The sequence below is a fragment of the Rosa rugosa genome, chromosome 6 (genome assembly GCF_958449725.1).
Source record: "Rosa rugosa chromosome 6, drRosRugo1.1, whole genome shotgun sequence".
In the NCBI taxonomy this organism is placed as follows: Eukaryota; Viridiplantae; Streptophyta; class Magnoliopsida; order Rosales; family Rosaceae; genus Rosa; species Rosa rugosa.
This window is the reverse complement of record NC_084825.1, coordinates 49,293,751-49,315,873: the sequence shown is the minus strand read 5'-3', so window position 1 is coordinate 49,315,873 and position 22,123 is coordinate 49,293,751. Positions and strand designations below refer to the sequence as shown.

Below are 22,123 nucleotides of genomic sequence, written 5' to 3'. Positions count from 1 at the left end.
AGCAGGAAGAAGGACTGGGGTGGCTACGTGGTGGTGCTGACGTCATGGGAAATCGTTTGCCATATGGAATATTACGGGTCTCCATATTCCATATGGAATTATGGATGAGAGCAACCCTACTAGTCCATTTTCTTTTGTCGATATTTCCAATTCAATTTCCAGGCGTGTGAAAACAGAGGGAGCGAGAGATAGAGGGGTATGACTCTGCAATTCAGCATTAATGTTTTTTGTACAGCAACAAACCGACCCGAATCTCACACGCATAAATATCTAGGGATTTACGTGTTTCTTTTTGGTTAATCCGAGAACTTTCCGGCCAGATTTTTCAACTTCATCGGTCCCTTTCTTTTCTGCAACTACCTCATTTCTTAGGTTTCTTACGTTCAGATTCTTTTTTTTTTTTTTTATGCGAAAGTTATTTTCTTACGTTCAGATTATGATGTTCGGAAAGTGCGATGGACTAGTGTACAGTAAACTCGGGTTGACAACTCTGGTCCGCAGGACCGCAGCTTATTCAGTAAAGTATGTATAATGTTAAATATAGATTTTATTTTATTTATAATTTAATATAGATGGTTAACGGGGACCAGAATTGGGGGTTTTAATATTCAAGGGGTTTGGTGAGCAGAGAAATCTGGTGCAGAGAACAATTACGTACCCTTATTCTTATTAAACTTAACCACGGGGAGTTATTTTATTCTTTCATTTGCCATTATTACTTATATGGTACTAGCATGAACTATAAATTGGTGTTTATATCATTATAGTAAAGCATGCATGCGTATTATATATGGTCTTGTTTGAACCATGTTTTTGATCAAAATAATGATGTTAGGTGGATCCATGTCATTCATCTCTCTTATCGATTGTTTTGTGCTAGTGACTTAATAATAATACCTACGGTATATTATTTGACTAATATAGAGAGGATATTAAGCCATTTTTTAATTTATCAACTACCTAAAACCTTCCCTTATTTTAGCGTTAAGGGAATTAAGAGTTTTGCTCTTCTATCCTTGGGATAAAGGAGAGAAGACACGAGTGATGCACCAAACCTAAAATCATCTTCATTGATCATTTCCAAATCTTCATCATCCAAGTCCCAATTGGTTGCCACCCATATACTTGTCAAAGACTATCACACACAGCTTCAGTTTTGAGTTTGATGTAGGACGAGAATGGGCCCGGTTTAACCAGAAAACCATAAAAGTAAAGAAGCGGCGTAGGATCAAGAAGAGTGATTGGAAAATAAGTAACTCACGCATAATGAGGTTACTAGCTGTTGGAATATTCAAGAAGATTTGGTTTTGGACTTTTCGGGTTACTCGTGCAAAAAGTCAGGTTTTGATTGTGAATCAAATTTGATTAACTTTTTGCCAGAATGTCCGTTTGAGATGCATGATACCTTTCCAGAATGGGAACGACGAGATCTTCAAGACTCACTTTAGTGAGCCCTAACAGATTTAGGCCAAAATATATCGTTTTAATCATCCGATTCGGGATTTAATATTTTTAGGCTTGTTTTACATTTGTTTTAGGATTCTTTTTATTTAGGTTTTTATTTTCCTTTTTAATTTGAATTCTTTAAGATTTCTTGTTAGGTTATGATTGTGATTAGGTTTTGACTTAGATGCCTATATAAGCACCATCATGATATGTATTAAGATCAGTTTATCATATCAAATTTATTAAAATCTAGAGAGTCTCTCTATTTCTCTGGTGGACTCCAGAACTATGTCTTTTAGAGTTTATCACTTGTAAACCCCGTTACTTCCGACTGCGTCAGAGTTTAAACTGGCTTGGAAGATCCAATGCCACATCCATAGTTTAAGCTATTTTTGGTCAAGGACAATTTTCAATCAATAAAAGTCCACCTATAACATCATTATTTTTATCACCACATACCTCAATTTTGGGTAGCATAATCTTGAACCTGACAAAAGAGAGGAAGCTTGTGATAGGTTTAATTTTTACAAATTTTCAAATTCGTTTCACAACAAGCCCTAACCCTCGGTTGTTTTTTCTCTAGTTTTTCTTGTTTTTATCATCTAAGCAAAACCCTTTTTGAGTTGTTAACTTGTTATTTATATAAAAAGACAAAGCCCTTCATACCCGTCAAATTCATCAATCTTGTTGATTCTATCTGGCTCCAATTTTTCAAACATTTTGGTCTTCTTAATTAATTTAATCTGCCAGCTAAAAGACAAAACCCTAATGCGACTCTGAAGCCGCTCCCAAACCCTATTCCTCTTCCTCACGGCAGTATCCTTTACGGCCCCCTGTGCACTGCAAATGGCGTCCATTGACGACGTCACAGCGAGCTTCGCTACATCCCTTGCCTTAGCAGGCTCTGACGTAGTTGACATCTCACACTTGAATGGCTCAGAGAGGCGCTCAAACTCTCAGGCTTTTCTCTTAGCCAAACCGCTGACAAAGAAACCATTCGGCACTCCAGATCTCCTTCGCCACTTCCGACGCATCTGGGTCATCAATGGAGTCTTTAAGGTTCAAGATTGTACCCAAGGTCGTTTTGCCTTCTCCTTTGATCTGAAACGTGACCGAAATAAGATCTTAAGGGGAGGGCCTTGGTATTTCAACAAAGCCCCAGTTCTACTTCAGCAATATGATGGCCTGGAGGATCCCCTCCACATCCCCATGCATCTGCTCTTCTTCTGGGTCAAAATCACAGGTATCCCGCCAGCCCTGGAAGATAAGAAAACTATCATGAATGTTGCTTCTGTGGCGGGTAAGTATTTGGACTTTGATCAAAGACTTTTTGACAATAAAGGTCAGATTAGGGTTCACGTTGCTCATGCCATATCTCATCCATTTTTTCTGAAGAGGACTCTCAAAATCATTCCGGGAGTAGTACAAGAAATTACCTTTTTCTTTGAGAACTTACGTGGACAATGCAGGGGTTGCCATCTTTTGTTTCATGAGCAGGGAGTTTGCCCTAATGCTGATGCACCAACTGTGGATGAAACTGCTGCAAGTGCGACGCAACTGGGGAAATCTCTAACATCCCAATTCCCAGGTTTTTCCGATCTTCGTTTCCAGAATGGAACATTTCGGTTTCAGGGCATACAAACCCCTAAACTGCCCCCAATTGCGCGCAACCTGTTTGGCACTCCTGTCATGCACAAGTACCGCAAGCCTATTGTGCTCCGCAGTGAAGATTTCAAGCATGTTAATGAGGCAAATGGTTTAGCCTTGGTCCCTGTTGAAGTGGAGTCCTCCACGGCGAAACGAGGCCGTCCTCCATCGCCATATACATCCCCAAAAAAACTGAAGCTTCTGTTTCATGAAGGTGAGACTGCTGCTAGCTCATCTATGGTGCCCAAGAAATTGAAGGTCCCGGAATTCCACACAAAATTTTCAGCTAAATCCCTAGGTCTCATTGAAGCTCCAGGGGGTATCTTAGTTCCTAAGGAAGGCTCACTCCCTCAGGCATCTATGCAGCTGATCAAGGTGGATCAAAAAAAGAAAAAAGGCCGGCCTCTGGGATCGAAAAACAAAAACCCTTCACTGAAGAAGGTTGCAGCTGAAAAGGTGCTTAGCGTGCTTTGCCCTGGAAAACCTCCTAGCCCTAGTGTTAAGGGCAAGGAGAAGATTTAGTTTTACGTTTCTTTGAACTATGCCTATTTACTTGTCATTGGTAACATAGTTTATAGGCTTTCTTTGAATAAGTGAGCATGGGTACCGTCAAATGATCGGACCTAATCTATGTATCGCTGTGGTTTCACCACAAACTCTTTATCTACCCAAAATCGGTAGAGGGAGGATATGTAATGGTCCTTTTTGGCCTGAGAATTATTTATATATCGACATGATATTCTTTAAAAAAAAATTAATTTAATCTGCCCTTCAAAAAAAAATTTAATTTAATCTGTCATCAATACCTACAATAACTAGTCAACTTTAAACTTTCATAAAAAGAAAAAGAAAAAAAAAAACTAGTCAACTTAACCACTCACTAATTGGGGTTGTCTTAACAAAATTAAGAGTTAATTACTTGATTAAATAAGCTTCAGATGCCATAAATTTCTACGTTGGAAGACTTCATACGCCTTGACGCGAAGGTTACTAGTTGCCCTAAACTTAATGCAGAGCTCCCAACTCAGAAAGTGAAGGGAATAATCATAATCATGCATGTGAATGGATTTGATCCTGATCCTGAAGACCCAGTTCCCACCTTACAACCAGATTAAAAATATGTGTTGTGTGGTTTATGAACAGAATTTCTACGAACACAAAATACTATCCAAACTTTGGAATGATCCCAGGAGGTTGACATATACAATATGTACTCATAGGTGGTTAGGTAGAAAATTGAATTTTATAGGTGAAATTTCACAATAATTTAATCAATGACTTGTTGCCCAGGAAAATAGATCCAAAATTCTGAATACAAATTGAGTCAAATAAGTTAAAATTGAAAGCTGAAATGCTTCCGCAAGAAGAGAATGTAACCAAATAATATGATCAAAATTTTAAAAACACCAGTGATAAAATTAATTTCTCTTAATATAACATACTAAGAACCCGGTGTCACAATATAGAAAGACCAATAAATTCAATTAGACTACTAAATACAATTTTTATATATCAAATAATTAAGTTAACTAATAAGGTGGAAAAAAGCATGTGCTACACATTAAGCTGCAGGAATTTTAGTCCGTTGAAATTTGAGGGAATAATTTCGAGGATGATCTCATTTAATTCAAATTCTTGCAACCCTATCATGACCATGGTGACTAAAATTGTCCAAATGGACTGAACGATAAGTTTCTCCAAAACTTTCCCAGAAACTATGATTGTTCGTGGTCTTGATCTTCAAAAGCCACAGGCTTACAGTAGCAAAAATGCCTAACTTTTGGCAATTATTGGGTGGTTAAGGTCATGAGTGGTACATCCATTTAGAAAAACCACTTGAATTTTATCCAAAATCACACATACTTAGTACGCATACCAACCAAAAAGACACCCACTATGTATAATTGGCACTAATATGTGTGACACACTGAACCTTGTCGCACTTTTGGCGAGTGAAATAGCAGTGTGCATGGAACACATTTTCTTTTTCCAAAAGCATCTTTTGGATCAATTGCTATGAAAAAGTGATTCACAGACCAAAACAAAGTGAGTTGGTCTCTGATTTTCCATCCGAATTGGGTCATTTGGGGGGGTTGGTGAGTGACGAACATTGAACCCTAGATGAAGTTTTCCAGTCCTATCCATCACCACTTTAGTTGTTACTATGATTAGACTAATTATTTAACTCCTCCTTTTTGACAAAGAAAGTGTCTGTGGTTCTTAACCTAACTATATTAGAAGAAAGTTGATGAAACACTTAGCTTTGGTAAAATATCTAATCGTATCTTAATCAAGCCAGTCCAGTAGTACTTAAGGGTGATTGTGCATCTTGATGTGTTAACCTAAAGTAGCGATGCTTGCTTTAATTTTGCATTTTTTTTTTTGAAAAATGTGTTCATTGTTTTTTTTTTTTGAAATGTGTTCATTTCTCCGTATTAACCAAATACAAGAAATGAATAAATTTATTTTCCCAAATCTTCAAATTTGCAAACCAAGCGATCTACAAGTAATGGTCGTCATCATCATCTATCTACTTTTCATCAATCTCTCTGTAAGCTGGAGAAAGAAAATTGAAAAATATTGCATAATTGGCCCTCAATTTTTATTTTTTTCCTAATCAGCTCTCTCTCTTTTTTTTTTGAACTTTAGGATATAGAGTGGTGAACATCCTGTTAATACTGACCCCACAGTAACTAGAGAGATTTTCACAGGCTGATAGAAGCCCACAGCCACACTTTAGTGGGCCTTAGTCTAAAAGTTGAAGCCTTTTCATAGGCCGGTAATGCTAAATGGCTTAAGATTTTTTTTCTTCGTTATGGCCCATAGCTCTGGCTTTCTATATGCCTTGAACCTTGGACCGCAAGAAAAGAAAAAGCCCTCTTAATTTTACGAGTCATTCCATTCTACGCTCTATTCGATTAGCTGCGGCTCCGGTCCTCCTCCACTGGGAATTTCATGGCTCAATCAAGTTCGGAAGGTTAGCACTCTCAAAATTCTGTTCATCTTTTCTTTTTCTTTTTTTCTCCTTTCATTTTCCTTAACTATAGGGTTTTAAATTTTGAATTTCGAGTTTAAATCATTAGGGTTCTTAGATTCGATGCATTAGATTGACTGTGTTTTGCTTTTATCAATCTTTTGCAGAATCCGACTTGTTCTCCATATTCACTGATTTATTTTTTGAAAAAGCAAAAGCAAAAGCAAAACCAAAACCACAATCCCAACCAAAACCACCACCACAACCAAAACCGAAGAGTAAGTTTCTTATTTTGTATTGTTATGTAATCAGTTAATTTCACATATATCAATTGAATGTGTGGACGTGGGGCTTGAAACATTTCTTTATTGTACCAGCTCTCTGTCGTCGACATTAGGTTTTTCTTTCCTTTTCTTTGGTTATCGATCTCCTTCTTCATGGAGCTACTAGGACATGTATCTTTATTTTTATTTTTTATATTTGTATTATGATATATGAGTCTACATGGTTCTGCTGGTTTCTTGGTAATGTTAACATCAATGTTTATCTTTTACATAAAATTAGTATGTTTCATTAGGTACTCCTAGTCAACGTCAGGATGAGCTTGTGAAGAAATTTCCAGGGTCAAAGATTATTCGTCGTCCAAATCCAATGGAAGAAGCCGATGATTCAACTTACATTAAATTTCCAGAACATGACTGCGGGAATTATATGGAAAGATTCTATGAGGTAACTTCAGAACTGCTGTTTACTACTGAAACAACTTTTTAAATAATGGTAAACTTGGTCTAACTAATATGGTGGTGATCTCTCCGCATTAACTAGACCCAAACTATATTAAGAGGAATGGACTAAAAGTTCAATACCTCAACTCTTCCGAATGAGGAAAGAGAGCTTTAAGGCTTTGAGCAACGTCTCAATTTATACTTGTAAATTGTAATTCATCCATATAGAAGAGTTGGAACACTCAGAGCCATGAAATAAAGATGAATAAGAGGATCAAGTTCAAGATCTACATTGTGTGGTATTGAAGTTTATTACCCTGCAGATAAGTTAAAGATTTAATAATTCTACTTGATTTCTGGATTCAAACTTTGGAGGGTTTCTAAATTAGTAGTAGCAGACAATTAGAGAAGTAAATTTGGATAGAAGAGAAATGCTGAGCTCCCTCCCTACTTACTTGTGAATCAACTGATGCAGAAAGGGCCTTCTGATTGGGGGTTTTTCGAATTTCGGTAGAACTTGTATTGTGAGGATGCATTTGCTGTTTATATTGATTCAGGATCTTTATATTAAACATTGTTCAGATTCTTTTTACTTTCTTATGTTCGTCATTGTTTCTAACTCCAAATTTACAGTCATTTTCTAGAAGAAAAAGGAATAAGTAGATGAGAAGCCTAATACACACTCAAACTGAGGAGGCTAGGCTAGGGTCTGAAATTTCCTGAAATTTCCTGAGTTGATAGGGAACAATTTTTGTATTTATTGATTTAATCACAATATCACATGTCGTTAGGCAAATTATGGAGTGAATGATAACTTTCTCAAGAACTATAATTGTTCATGACTGTAGTTCAATCTAGGCATTTCTAGTGAAGGAAAAGTAACTCGGGGCTTAAATAGTAAAGCTCAAAACAATTTGTTAGGATGAGACGATGAGTCTATTTGGAGATTGAGCTTTGGATGGTACTCGTAGAGTTAAGTACTGACTTTGCCCTGCACTCTGCAATCTTTGAACACTTCACTTGAAATCTATAAAGAAACCAAAATTTAAGACTTTATGGAGAGGGTGAGTGCTGAGCTGATATGCGAGTAATCATGCTGCATGTTGAAATTTGAGACTAAAGCAAAAATAAGAAATGACAAGGATTGATTGAATTAGATCATATCCAACAACAACAAACACAAGATCACATAGCTCAATGCCTTCAATTTTGATAATTTGGGAATGGTTGTGTAAGTTTAACCAAACCAAAAAGCTTAATCCATTTAATCCAGCCTTTCATTTCTTTGTTCTCTTTTCTGCACAAAAAACAGAGGGCTATAGTATACCCTTGGCTGTTGGGTGGTTACTCCGGTAGATAGGAATCATAGGATTATCTAACCAAACCACCTATTAGAATTACTAGAAGCTCTATCTAAAAGAACACCATGGAAGCCACTTAATGTCTTAATTTGCCCAGTGGGTTGCTCAACCTAGATCTAGCAAGTCTATGACTAATATTTGGTTTTCAAATTACAGGAGGACAATTAGTGGTTCAATTTTGGAATGGGAGGAGTCGGACAGAGGAGGAGCACAAAGAGTAAGGGGGAGCACTAGTGTTCTGAATTCTGCGCCATTGTCATTAATAAGCCACGACATATATACCGTAGTGTGGCTCTCTTGGTCTCTGCCTACGCTGACTTTGAGCTCATCAGTCATCACTACTACACATGATTGATGTGAGCTCTAACCCTCATATCAGCTCCTAGCTTTCCTAATCACATGGTGTATCAGCACCACTTCTTAACCTGTGAGATAATGACAGTTTCGTTGGTTAACAACTTCAATTTGAGAGTTTGTCAATTTAGACTAGTACTAATGAATAAACTTACTAATTCGGGCTCGCCCAAGATCTTATAAATGTTTGGGCATAATCCAACGAGCTATAAAAAAAGTAAAAAACTGATGAAAATCCTTTCAAAAAAAAAAAAAAACTGATGAAAATAACATTTCAAGGATGAAGACAAGCTAGGAGGATCATCATTGCCAATCAGAGTGTTTTAGCCTCTCACATACTCAACCCTGGGTTGAGAATTAAGTTTTCTTGCCAAGTTGGAATTTCTTTACCTCAAGTGGACATGTATAGAATTAGGACTTGTTAGTCAAATGTATTGGCCAGAAAACAAAAATTTCCCTTTGTGAAAATTGAGCAACCACCTTTGGCATTTGAATTTTGACAAAATGAGAACATTACGACCTACAATATTGACATACCAGCAGTCTCATCTCTATCACCTCGCAACTCTCCACGACGATCTTTTTACTCATCAAATTTCAAATATGGACAAGAACGACGTGTTGCAAAACAAACCCCTTTCATTACATGCAGCCCCTGCATGAGAAGCTCGTCAACACGTACCTCTCCTCTCCTCAACACGTGCCTCCCCACCTCACATCCCTCCCTCTATATAACAAACCTCCACACCTCTTCTCCTCCCTCACTTGCAAAATCCATTTCCTTAAGAACACACTTTTCTGTTTATTCATTCACACATTTCCTCAACTAGTTTCTTTGCATTCATCAAAAATGGCGGAGCACCACCAGCAATACCAGCAGTCCCATCCCTTTCAGGGACAACAAGGCATGCAGCACCAACAAACTAAGTCCTATCAGGTCGCCAAGGCCGCCACCGCAGTCACCGCCGGGGGTTCACTCCTCGTCCTCTCCGGTTTGGTCCTCGCCGGCACAGTCATATGCTTGACCATAGCCACTCCTCTCCTCGTGATCTTCAGTCCGGTCCTCGTCCCGGCTGTGATCACCGTGGCGCTCATAATGACTGGCTTCTTGGCCTCCGGCGGGTTCGGCGTGGCGGCCATCAGTGTCTTGTCGTGGATTTACAAGTACGTGACAGGGAGCCAGCCTCCCGGCGCGGAACAGCTCGATTCGGCACGACACAAGCTGGCGGGGAAGGCCAGGGACATGAAGGACAGAGCTGAGCAGTTTGGGCAACAGCACATGGGCTCTGACCGCGGTCAGCACGGTCAACATCAGACTTCTTAATCGGCACCGTCGCTGAACGGTGGTGGGAGTGTGGGGTAGAGATCGTTCGGTGGAAGTTCATAGCTGAGATTAGGCCCGCGCATTTGTTGTTTGCATTAGACCGGTTGCTTTGTCTCGTCGTACGTATTAGTAGTCGTGTGTGTCTGTATGTTAAACCTGTTGTTCTGGGTTTCTCTTGTGTATTTTACTTTCTGTAATGAGCTGTGAACTGAGAGTCTGAAACCTTGGCTTATTTTGAAGAAAAAGAAATAAAATTCAAAATTACTGTGTATTTTGAATCTCTGGTATTTTGCATGAGATAGAAGAATGAATGTTTCAAAAAAAAAAAAAAAAGAGTGAAGACTGTATATTGGCTATGTGCAGATGAGGATACGTGTCGTGATGCATGGCATTCTCATAGACATGGCAGGAAATCCATACCTGTATTAAAGAATATTATGTGCAGAGAAGAGTAAAAATCGTTTCACTTCTAACGGGGTAATTTTTCTTGGTGACATTTTCCTAGAAGGAGAAATTTTAGTCTACCTTGACAAGAGGTTGTGTTGGATCTTGTTTGTAATCAAGCAAGCTGGTCGATTGATGATGTTCTGTAGTAGAAGTGAGGACATTCTTTCAGTTATTCGGTTAACATCACCTATTTAGCTAGAAGTTTGCTCCCTTTTGATTCATGTTTTCCGATCTAAAATTGTTATCTTTTATCTTTTGCCAAGTATTTTACGACGATACTTTTTTTTTCTATGAGTGATAGCAGAGGAACAACCTCTCTAACACTCCAATTTATTAAGCTAAAAAAATACTAATGACAATGGAGGGGGACCTAACAAAAACCTCAAGAATAAATAAGTAAAACAAACAAGTCAACGAAATCTAAACTGTGAAAGACCCAAAACATTACTCTCATAGAACGACAAGAGAAATGGATGAGGCATATTCCACCATACTTGCTCTGATAAAGATGTTCCATGATTAGCTAGAGCATCTGCTACCTTATTCCCTTCTCTAAATATGTGTGAAGATTTGAAGTTCATTTGTGAGATCCTATATAAGCAATTTAACCAACGTACTCGAAGTTGCCAAGGCACAAGAGAAGGAGAGCGAATATAATCCAATACAGTAGAGGAATCTACCTCTAGCCATATGTATTTCCAATCATGAAGCCAAGCAATCTCAATAGCCGTAATGACTGCCATGCCATTACTTCTGCCGCAATAGAACTAGGAATATCCAGGTTATAATTAGAAGCAAAAACACCAATAAACTGACCTTTATAATCACGAAAGACAGCTCCGAATCCTCCAATACCCTCTTCATGTTTCCAAGCGCCGTCAGAATTAATCTTGATCCGCCCAATAATGGGGGGATGCCAATTAACCTCAACCACTCTAGGAGTACATCACGGTCTACAACAAACACCAAAACTTTTCAAGATACGTAGTTTGTTGGAGTATTTTACAACGATACTATCTGCAAGAGATGTCGTAAAAACAAAGAAGTCATCAATAGGTTAAGTTAACAGCATGTTTGCAATCCAATGATTATTTGCGAGTATTATTTTGTTAGAGATTTGATTCAAAATTGTGCATCTTTGAGGTTTTTGAATACTGAATGGAGAGAAATTTCCAGTGCATTCATTTTAACTCTTTATAACTTGGGTTGTTCTTGTTCCTATAACATGGTTAACATAATTTATGGATATAGGAGAAATTTGTTTCAAATATCAGGATATTGATGAGGAGGATAATGAATTGTGTGGAATGAGCTTTTGGAGCTTCTGTTGGAACATCACCATCTAAAATGAACTAGAGAGATATGTTATAAGCTTTCATTTTATTCCTTTGAGAACTAAGACCATCTATATTTGACCTATTCTCCCTCATCAGTTCTGAATCAAACTAACAAAATAAAGTCCCAGTATCAGCTTAACCAAAGTCAGTTCCATTCACAATTTTATTGAAGTTTCAGTTCCGGTCAGGTGGTCAAGACCCAAATTAAAGAGTCTCTGATATGATCACTACCTTTACTAGCTAGTCCATATGGTCCTGAGGCTTTACTGACAAGAACATGGCAGCATACATTTTAAGCCGGTTCTCAATATCCCAATTTTGTATTGGTGTTGGACTACCCTTAGTCCTCTCCCTGTGACGACGCCAAGCAAGTTGAATGATGACAGCCCCCCAAGTCCTCCAATTTGACGAGTAATACCTCGCCGTCCGTCTGAGGTTTTCGCTGGAGAATTTGTACCGAAAATGATCGGAAATGTAGCGAAGAAACTCTGCGTCGAGGCCAAATGCTTCAACAGGTCCCATGGTAGTGAATGTGGCGGATGAGGGAGGAAGGCGGCCTAAAAATGGACGGCGGAGGCACCATGAGAGAAGCTCGTCCCCAAAGAAGGCACCAGGTTCTAGCACACTGGTGGCTAAGAACCCTTTGCTTAGGCCTTGACTACGTTTTATGCGTCCATGAACCAAGAACACCATCCTTTGGACAGGGTCTCCTTCTCTAATTATCTAGGGAATTACAGTGAAATGTAATTAAGAAGTCGAAAACGAAAAATGTACATCGAAAATAGGTAAGAAACTAGAGCAGTGTCGCACCTTTTCACCCTTGGAGTAGATTAGTGGACGGACTAGATCACATATGTTGTCAAGAATAACATCATCCAACTTGTGGAATAGAGGTACCTAAAAAGAGAAGAAATAAAAGATAAAAGTATTTTGGTATGTGATTAGATGATCGAATTCTATGAGCCATGTGATAGAGGTACAAGAAATTCATGAATTTGGGACATGATAACTTGTGCTCACAGGATTTAAATGTAAAACCATGGAAAGGAAAAAACTTTCGGTGAGACAATCAGTTTTATGTATTAGTATAAGCAATTACTATAGTAACGGTCCGATTTAGTGTGATTACTCACCGCTATGTCTCATGTGTTTTATATGAAACGACATAAACATTTTATTCGTGATTCACAAAAGCACTTGGCACGACTATGTTATCAGAGACATTTTTTGATTATACGTTACTCGAAAAACAGCATGCATGTCATATTAATACAGCAAAACAACATTTCTAAACATAACTACTAGCATATATTTATTAAGTTGTTGAAGCCAACATGATAGTGAGATAACTTATGATAGAACTATATACTTAAATTGCTAAGTAGATAGTTACCTTCAAGACAAGATCTAGGCAAAGATGGCGCTTGATGTCCCTTCGGAGTCCATCAGGAAAGTTTTGGATCAAATCAATCTCATCCAGTCCTTGCATTGCTGCCCAACTGCAGCGTTGAAAATGTCGAACTCTCTTTCTCAAATGATGGGGCAACTGTCTACGATGCATCCACCATTCCATGTCTCGATATTTCAACTGCATTTTCTTCTTGTTTGACATGATCGAATGCAGAAATATCTACATGATTACAGGTACATTCACATTCAAGATATTAGTCGTAAGGGTAAATTTCTCTAATCACAGATCGAACACATTATGTTGTCAAACTATTAGTCTGGGCATCCAAATTAAGACCTTATTTAAAGGTCTAGATTACTAGAGCAGACAACAGAATATCACATTTTAGAATGTGCAGACTTATCTGACTAACTTCTCATTGATGTATTGTTTCATAAAGACACAGTCTAAATCGCGACGTAATTTCAAAAACCGTTCTATGATTAAAAACTTAATTAACCATATATGATTAGAAATTTGAATGACCTGGATATTTCCAAGTAAGGTAATAAAGAGGCTCAAGCCCGCCAGACACAAACAGCAAGAGAATATCAGTTCCAGCCAGTCACTTGTAGGAGTAAGATTGTTGGCAAAGGAGCTGCAACATCAATATCAACAGATCATATGCCACATATAATTAATTAACAAGAGTGATCGAAATGCAATTTTCAGTAGATGCCTTAATTTGTAGCTTTGTTAATTACCCTAGGTTATTTAAACCCCAGTAAATGGGATAAAGGATCCTAACGGCGCGTGTATTGCCATTATAGACAAGAAGGATCGGCTGGTAAACTCCGTAGCCAAATTCAGTGTCCTCATCAAAGCACATTGCCTTTATCTTTGGAATTTTGTTAACTTCAGGAAAATTTCCATGGGAAAATATTTCCCTTGAGCAATAGAGAGATAGATTACACTTTTTAATACTCTCACACTGTTCTTGGATGCATGACATTACACGTTGTGTTGCAAGAACATACCAAATTCCTCCAACAATCTGCACAGGAATTACAGTGAACTAATTAAGATAACATAGTAATAGTTAACTGAGTAGTAAAAAGATTAGTTACTTACGTGACACGCAGTTAAGTAGGCGATGACATTAAGTTTGAAACGCCACCAAATGTTGCCATATGAGAAGATGTAACCTGTGACCTTTTTCAGTCTTTTGGCCAAGTGAATAATGTGGTAGACCTTGGGGGTGAACTGGAACAAGAAGGTTAGCAAAACGGTCGCCATTATCTGTGTCGGCCGTTCTCCTCTAAGCAATTTTGGCTCAATTAGCCAAATTACAATCTGCAAATCAGATATCCCACTTGAACAAATTAATGGACTAAAAGCTTGGACTAGATAATGTACTTAATTTCATAGTATATGCATGAACAAATGAGCTCATTAGGCAACAGGTTCAGGATTCCAAACTCCGACGCCCTCCTCAACAATTCGTTTCATGATATATATTTCCAAAACCGCCCATATATATAATGTGGTCGAGTTTGTAAATTGATCGTTTTATCATATTATCAAAATTGCTCGCGAATCTTAATTCTGTTATCGTTTATTCTTTACATTTTTTTTTCCTTTTGAGGACAATTTCACTCATTCGCCTCGTACTCAGACACTTGAGAATCTCATGTCCAGTTTACCTAGTGTCATATTTCTTTATCCAACAGATGAATATGATGCCAATTAAGATTTGCATTTCACAGCGTTGCCAAAATTCCATGGATATCGATTGTTCACCAAAAACAAAATTTCATGGATTCATAATCCCCACATTCCTAACTCATATGATAAAACATCTCCATAAGGATTATGAAATGACTACTAAATCTTATGCCTAGACTTGAAAATCTGACCGGAAACTAAAACCAATGCAATTTTCAGGTACCTGAGGAATTGGTAGAATGACAAAGACGTCGAGCCAGAACCCCCTGAAGGACTTCATGTAGTGCCACGCAATCTCTCGCGGGTCCCACACGAGCTTCCCGCAGCCAATCACCATCGACTCACTGGACACGTATGCAAGCTTGAACTGAAGCAAAATGTGGGCCAGGTGTAAGGCGTCCAGACACGTGCGAAAGACGGTCACGTAGAAGGCCAGGGTGACGTCCATGTAGAAGCAGGAGGCCCCACTCTTGCTCAAAGCGATGACGTAGAGGAAGAGCGGATCCACGGCGACCGCCAGGCCACGTGCCATGAGGACGACACGGTTCAACCTTTTCACGTAGTTGCTACGCGGGTCGATGACCCGGGTCCGGGTCAGGTCTGTGGGGCTGCATTTCAGGTCCGTCGGGGTCTCCACCCGGGTCAAAGAAGAACCAGCGGAGCGCTCCCATTGCAGCTGGGAATGGTGGATCGGGTCACGGCAGCGGGTGGAGTGAAACACCGGAAGACCCGCCTGAGTGCAAGCATAGCATTCCGGGGAACTTAACTCAAATGAGTCGTCTCCATTGCCATTATTCCACCTGAAAAAAAAAAAAAAAAAAACGTAAGAAACCACAAAAAATTTAATACAATTTACGTCGCCACCATGTGAGAAGCAAAAGAAAAGGTTTGCTGAAAATGAGTAGAACCTGGAGTGCGATGGTGACGACATGGTTGTTGGGAGCGGTGGAGAAGTGCGTTTTATATTATGAGGAAGAAGTTAGTGGGGATAAGGATGATGAGTCGGAAGAGATGTGAAGAGCGAGGCACGTTGCGAACGAAGGTGGCGGTGGCGAAGTGGTGGTTGTCGGGGCGTTTCTGACTGAGCTCAAGTTGGGTCCCGCCACGATCAAGGTGTTGGCATCATCGCCTTGCTCAAGAGTCAAGACCATGTCAGCACACAGATACTGATAAAAAAACCCAGGAGGAGAAAAACGTGAAGAGTCTATAACGTCTTGGATGCATGGTCCACATTCCACAGTTGTTTCACTTTGCGTTTCGCTTTAATCCAAAGTCATTATGCAGGTGTCGAGCTTCTCGGGTTTACAGGGATAAGCGAGAATCTGTAGTAAATTAAGATGGACAATTCTTAAGTTTACCCCTAGAATGAACGAGCTTATCTATCCCTATTGTCGATTAACATACTTTTACTTAACAAATTTATAATCCAACGGTGCATATCTAAAATTAGTCTTTAAAGATCATCTATGTAAAAAATCAATCGAATCCGAAATTGTTCAATTATCTAATTGAATTAAACAAATAGAATAATAGATGGTTCTAACAATACTCACTACTCTTATGATGAACCGTCCATGTATTTCATAGAAATGAATAATTAAAAGATCTTCAATTTGATTGATTTTTTACAGAGCTAATCTTTGTATTACGTTATACAACATGAATGGTTGGATTAGAAAATTATAAAGTTATTATGCGTTAATTTAAAGAGGGGTGAAAAGATTTCCCCCCCCCCCTCTCTTTCTCTGCTTTTTATTAATTAGATGAGATTATTGGCAGATTAACTTATAAGGTAAGTAAAGTTAATAATCCAGATTTTCATTAATGTCTATATGAACAGAAATGGTAACAGATATAAGTTGAGGAGGTGTCAGATTTTTTGATTTGGTACATTATCTATTTTTGTTAATTTCTAATCATTATGATTAATATAACATATATGTATGCTTGCTAATTGCTATGCTTGTTAACCTTTGCCATTTTCAAGCATTTTGGGTGAAGATGGTAGGCAACTATGGTCTTGGTGCGTTTTAGGTAACTGGAACAGATTAAAATGAGTTGTAAATTATACATGTATCATGGCCTGTATTTGTGGTATTAAATGTCATCTTTTTTTTTTTTTTTTGATCAAATTGAGACATACCAATAGTATGCTCCGTTCATAGATTAAGAAATAGTACAATGACTACTCCAATAAAACAATGATGCTCTGAGTAGTCTATGCCACATACAAACACCTCGCCTTGCAGGCAATCTATTCTACCTAGTCTCACACGCCGGGCACGCAATTGTGGTACGCTAAAAACTAAGTACTTCTACAAGACCCATAGAGGTATCTCTACCAGCATAGACAATAGGAACTAGGATCAACCTATCAAACAACTATAGGCTCCTGCCCTATAAAAAAGGGCAGACCTCTTGACAAACCCAACTAGCCCATAACATGAAACCAAATCCAAACCTAGTCCCAGGCCCAGGCCCAAGTGTACCAAAGACAACCCAACAGTAGATGTGAATCTGCCTCTGTCAGTCATCATCGCCGCCGCCATGTTTTCCGGCGGACGGCCCCTCCAACGCAGCATTAGCGCCACTTCTCTCAACGACCTACACAAATTTGCAAAAAACCTCCCTGGCACCGGAACTGGGAAGAAAGAACAATGAAATCGAAAACCCAACCGGCCAAAACGAGCTACCGATCAGGAACACCGATCTCAAAAACCAATCGTCTCCGCAACAGCAGCGACCTCCTCTGCAACCAAAACTCGACCTCCGCCACTACAGATTCGCACCCTATTTCAATCACCGCTGCAAACCGGCCAACTCTGCTGCAAATCCGGCTCCAATCCGCAAAACAAACCGCAAATCTCCTGCCTCACCTTAGAACCGCGCTCGACGACGAAAGGTCACACCTCTGCTAGATTCGACGATGAGGAGTAGATCCGTCACCGTCGTTCTCTGACACAAATGATGGCTAAGAGCGGCAGCGGCGCTCTGCTAGGGTTTTCTTTCCTAATGACTTTATGTTAAAAATTGTCTTTCATTACTTCCTCTTTAAAAATAAATGTCATCTAATCCTAAGATAGACTAGAAATTCATTAAGATGAAATTTCCAAATAGTATTATGCAAGTTCAAATTCTCAATGTGGTATTCTTTCTGTAGTCTACATGCACTGCATGTTTGCTTGACATTTTTTTTTTGTTATCATTAAAATTTGAATTTATACCTACATTTTGTTAGAGAAACATGTCTTATCATTAAATCAAATACTAGTTGACATTTCCATGTTTATTTGGGAAAAAAATATTACTTGAACAGTTGAGTAAGAGTTAAAATTCAGTGATTATATATGTCTATGAGATTGATTTTATATCTCTAAGGGGGGTGTATTCAATTAGGAGTCTATTGGATTGTTTTGTATTTTAAAAGTCCTTTAAAATCATGTGGTATTCAATTAAGATTTTGAAAAGTCATTTAAAATCTTGTGGTATTCAATTTAGATTTAAAAAAGTCCTTTCAAATCTGGTGGTATTCAAAAGTTCAAAGATTTTCAAGTTCTCTTTTATTAAATGCTTGATTGTGTAGGATTCTAGGGTGCTTGGTATAAATACCAAACCTTAATAAAAATCCTCTATCTAGACGTGAGATTTTGACGTCTTTTGTTTTTGCTCTCTTTCTTCATTCTGAAGATGAAAAGGCCTCGATGTAGAAGACGAACAGACCTCAACCTTTCTCTACTCTCTACGAACCAAGGTAATTTCTCATCAATTTTTAGATTCTGCAAATATTGGAACCAATATAATCAATCATGCACAAGATTGAAGCTTGTTGCTCAATTTTACTCTTAGATGCCTAAGAACTCAGTCGGTGATTAGGAGTGGATGTTGGCAGGTCTAGGGAAACAATTGGACGATAGACAATTGTGTTTGATCCATTGAGTTCCTGAAATTGGAAACATTAAGAGAATTGGGATGAGAATGTGAGAGAGCGTTTGGTTTCTGTTGAATCTATGTAGGAAGTTAATTAGGTTGAGTCGAGAAACTAATGTTCTTTTATTATATTCATTTAAATGTTAGTATAGGATGCTAAGGAGAATGATGCTGATCATAGCGTTTATAAGGGAAAAGTTCTGCTCATTGTCAAGGTTGCTTCCAAATGGTATCTTCACATCTGTAGCTTCTCACATTTTCTCTTATTTTTAAGAAATAGAAAAGTTATTTTCTTTTCACTTCTTTTTTCTCTGATTTGCTGCAGTGGACCAACGAACTCAAACTAGCTGAATCAACTATATGAAAAGTATAAAGATCAAGGTTTGAATTTTGAACTACTATTGTTCTTTCATGCCTATCATTTTGAGGACAGTTAAACTGTAAAATGGTAACTAGTTTAGGAGCTGTGTTCTTGAGGTGACACCATCAAATTTTTTACTTTTATTATGTGGGTTACATTTCTTGATTCCATTGACTTCCTCTCTACAATGTGCACAACTGCTATGCTGCTTGTTTAACTTTCATATAAATACCTCCTATGGTACCTGAGGTATTGCTACTTGGGCAGTTTGATACCTGATGTATTAAAGGGGACAGTTTGGTACTTGAAGTTAGACTCCGTTTGACACTTTGGTACTTCTGTTAATTTTTCTGTTAAATGTAAGGATAAAATTGACATTTAGAATATATGTATAAAAACATAATAAAAAAAATATGAGTTTGTGGGTTGATTTTCTTCATAATTTTATAGGTATGAATTAATGCTTATGGGTTATGTTGAAGGTGAAATATTCGAATTTTATGTTTAAGAAATATAGTAATCATATAGTGAACACCCATGAGAGTACTCTATTGAAACTAGTCTCGTACAACTAAATTTTTTTAAACATAAAATTCAATTATGTCAACTTTAACATAACCCAAAAGCATTAATTTATTTTCATTTTCTCCTATATGACCCAAAAAATGATGAAGACCTAAAATAATACCAAATAATATCATCGCATTGTGTTTATGAAGAGGAGGAAAAATCCAAGTTTTGGAGGAAAAATCCAAGTTTTGGATTCATAGAGAATAGTACAAAAAAAAAATCTGATTATTATATTTCTTTAACATAAAATTCGAATATTTCACCTTCAACATAACTCATAAACATTAATTCATACCTATAAAATATGAAGAACGGCAATCAACCTACAAACTCATGTTTTTTTATTATGTTTTTATACATATATTCTAAATGTCAATTTTATCCTTACATTTAACAGAAAAATTAACAGAAGTACCAAAGTGTCAAACAAAGTCTAACTTCAGGTACCAAAATGTCCCCTTTAATACATCGGGTATCAAACTGTCCAAGTAGCAATACCTCAGGTACCATAGGAGGAATTTACCCTTTTGCATATGGAATAGTCTTTTATTAGAGAAACAATAATCCTCCTAGTGTAAATCAGAAATCTCATTTTCAAATGTATTATATCTAGTATTCTAGTTCAAAAGTTATGAATCCACATTTTTCATTATTTTGTCCCTTTTGTGTGATTTGCTGTGGGTTGATGTAGGAGTCAAGATACTGGCTTTCCCTTGCAATAAGTTTGCTGCACAGGAACCCGAAAGTAATGAAGAGATTGAAGAGTTTGTCTTCCCCTCGTTTCAGATCAGAATTTCCGATATTCGACAATGTCGATCCTGAACATGTTGTAACATTGACTTTCCCGTTGCTCACACATGTTATAATTTTCTGCCAGTCATATGGTTTTTCAACCACAAGCTCATTATTGTTTCTGTAAATGATGTGGAACTGCATTTCCATGATTCCATCTATGAGCATGCAAAACTCATTTCCATTATTTAGAGTATAGCTTTGTTTATAAGTCTTAGGTCAGATCAACTAGAATAGTAGTAGCAAATGACTGTACTAAATGACCGCTTACTTGTAATTCCTTTTGACAATTGCAAGTTTAGAAAGTTTATACCTGATTTTCCCCTATAGTCATTTCAACAAGTTCTTGAAGTTAGGCAAATGGGTGTCTTTGGAGATGATATTCAGTGGAACTTTTCCAAGTTTCTAGTTGACAGATGAGAAAGTTTCTGATCTCTATTACCCTACAATTGCCACCCTTAGCCTTAAGGTAAAAACCAGATGTCTGGTTCCCGATTTTAATTTTGTTATGTTGCCTCTGCTGTTTAGTGTAGTTGATCGATCATGAGTTTTCCTGTGTGTGCGCAACATAACCTTTTGATATCATTCTTTTTGTGCAGCATGGCATAAAGACAGCTGTTGGGAGTCTCATGAAATGGGATCTCAGTACAGCTAAGCAGTATGCATATGCTTGCCTTTTGTGTATCGAAAGGAAAAAATAAAAATTGAAAAGCTTGCTTTGTCTACCAAGACTTGTTAATGTTTGATTAAGCAGAGTCTCTATCAGTTCCACAAACTGAAAAAACATGTTATATTCCTTGTGTGGATAATTAACAATGATCTTATGTATATAGAATATCGTGTTTTTATCAATTGGTTGGTTTGGTGAGAATACTCATTCCATTTGTATAACATGTTAATTAAAATGTTTTATATTGTTAGACAAATATTTTCTAGTGGATTGTAGGTTTAAAACAATCCATGCACTTAACAGAATCCAAACAAATCTTGCTAATACAATACATTAGAATCTATTAAAATCCATATGGAATTAAAACAATCCATGGATTCTCAGAATACACGGATTATAAAAAGTCAAACAAAATCATTTAAAATTTAGATTGAATACACCCCCCCCCCTTTGTAACAACTATGTAGTGACTCAATTTTATAGTGATTTCTCAAATTATGAACGTACTATTTTAATCCTGTACATACCTCCAACAATATGGAGTATTTACTACATCACCAAGCATAAGTAACACCCTCTTTGGGACACCCACAAGCCATGGTGAGGCCCAACCGCTACTTGCATCTTGTAGCCCTATGTTCAAGCTACGCTACGGTATCCGGAAGTCGCAAATCCGTCGCCGGGAAGCCACCTTTCCGGCCTTGCCAAGTTGCCTCCACAATATGCATTTCTATACTAGAATAGTTGTTTTCTTGTCCCACATCTAAGAAAATGTAAAGGAGATGGCTTCCCTCACCTATAAAAGGAACTCTCCTCCCACAACTCAACACACTCCATTACAACACACTTTGTAATCACGTTAGGCCGCAAGGCTCAACACACACTAGTTAAGCTTTCAAGTGGACGTAGTCTCCCGCTAAGGCGGGAGGTGAACCACTATACTTCGCTTGTGTCATTCTCTTTCTCTCTCTCTCTCTCTCTCTAAAGCTAACTAGAGATCCCACGGATCACTAACGTTAACATTGGCGCCGTCTGTGGGAAGCCAACACAAAGGCTTCGTCACCTACCACGAA

The 22,123-nt window shown here is 37.9% G+C and overlaps 3 protein-coding genes across 4 annotated transcripts; 2 read left to right on the top strand and 1 right to left on the bottom strand.

The window, feature by feature from the left end:
• Positions 1–5,981: 5,981 nt before the first annotated feature.
• LOC133714044 (uncharacterized) lies at positions 5,982–8,519 on the top strand. Of its 2 annotated transcripts, XM_062140054.1 has the most exons (4): positions 5,982–6,070; positions 6,235–6,345; positions 6,645–6,796; positions 8,310–8,519. In XM_062140054.1, exons 1-4 carry the CDS (start codon positions 6,049–6,051, stop codon positions 8,319–8,321), a joined length of 297 nt encoding a protein of 98 aa, XP_061996038.1. In that variant the 5' UTR covers positions 5,982–6,048; the 3' UTR covers positions 8,322–8,519. The 2 variants fall into 2 exon arrangements, with proteins under 2 accessions (XP_061996038.1, XP_061996037.1); XM_062140053.1 differs by lacking the exon at positions 8,310–8,519 and having other exon boundaries at positions 6,645–7,387.
• Positions 8,520–9,357: 838 nt separating this feature from the next.
• Positions 9,358–9,831, top strand: LOC133716932 (oleosin 1-like). Its single transcript, XM_062143567.1, has one exon. The coding sequence runs from the start codon at positions 9,358–9,360 to the stop codon at positions 9,829–9,831; it is 474 nt and encodes a 157-aa protein (XP_061999551.1).
• Positions 9,832–11,855: 2,024 nt separating this feature from the next.
• Positions 11,856–15,661, bottom strand: LOC133716931 (cyclic nucleotide-gated ion channel 2-like). Its single transcript, XM_062143566.1, has 8 exons — positions 15,639–15,661; positions 14,954–15,530; positions 14,137–14,358; positions 13,770–14,059; positions 13,552–13,663; positions 13,009–13,245; positions 12,426–12,512; positions 11,856–12,338 (listed from the first exon to the last, which is right to left on the bottom strand). The coding sequence occupies exons 1-8, from the start codon at positions 15,659–15,661 to the stop codon at positions 11,856–11,858; spliced, it is 2,031 nt and encodes a 676-aa protein (XP_061999550.1).
• Positions 15,662–22,123: the final 6,462 nt, after the last annotated feature.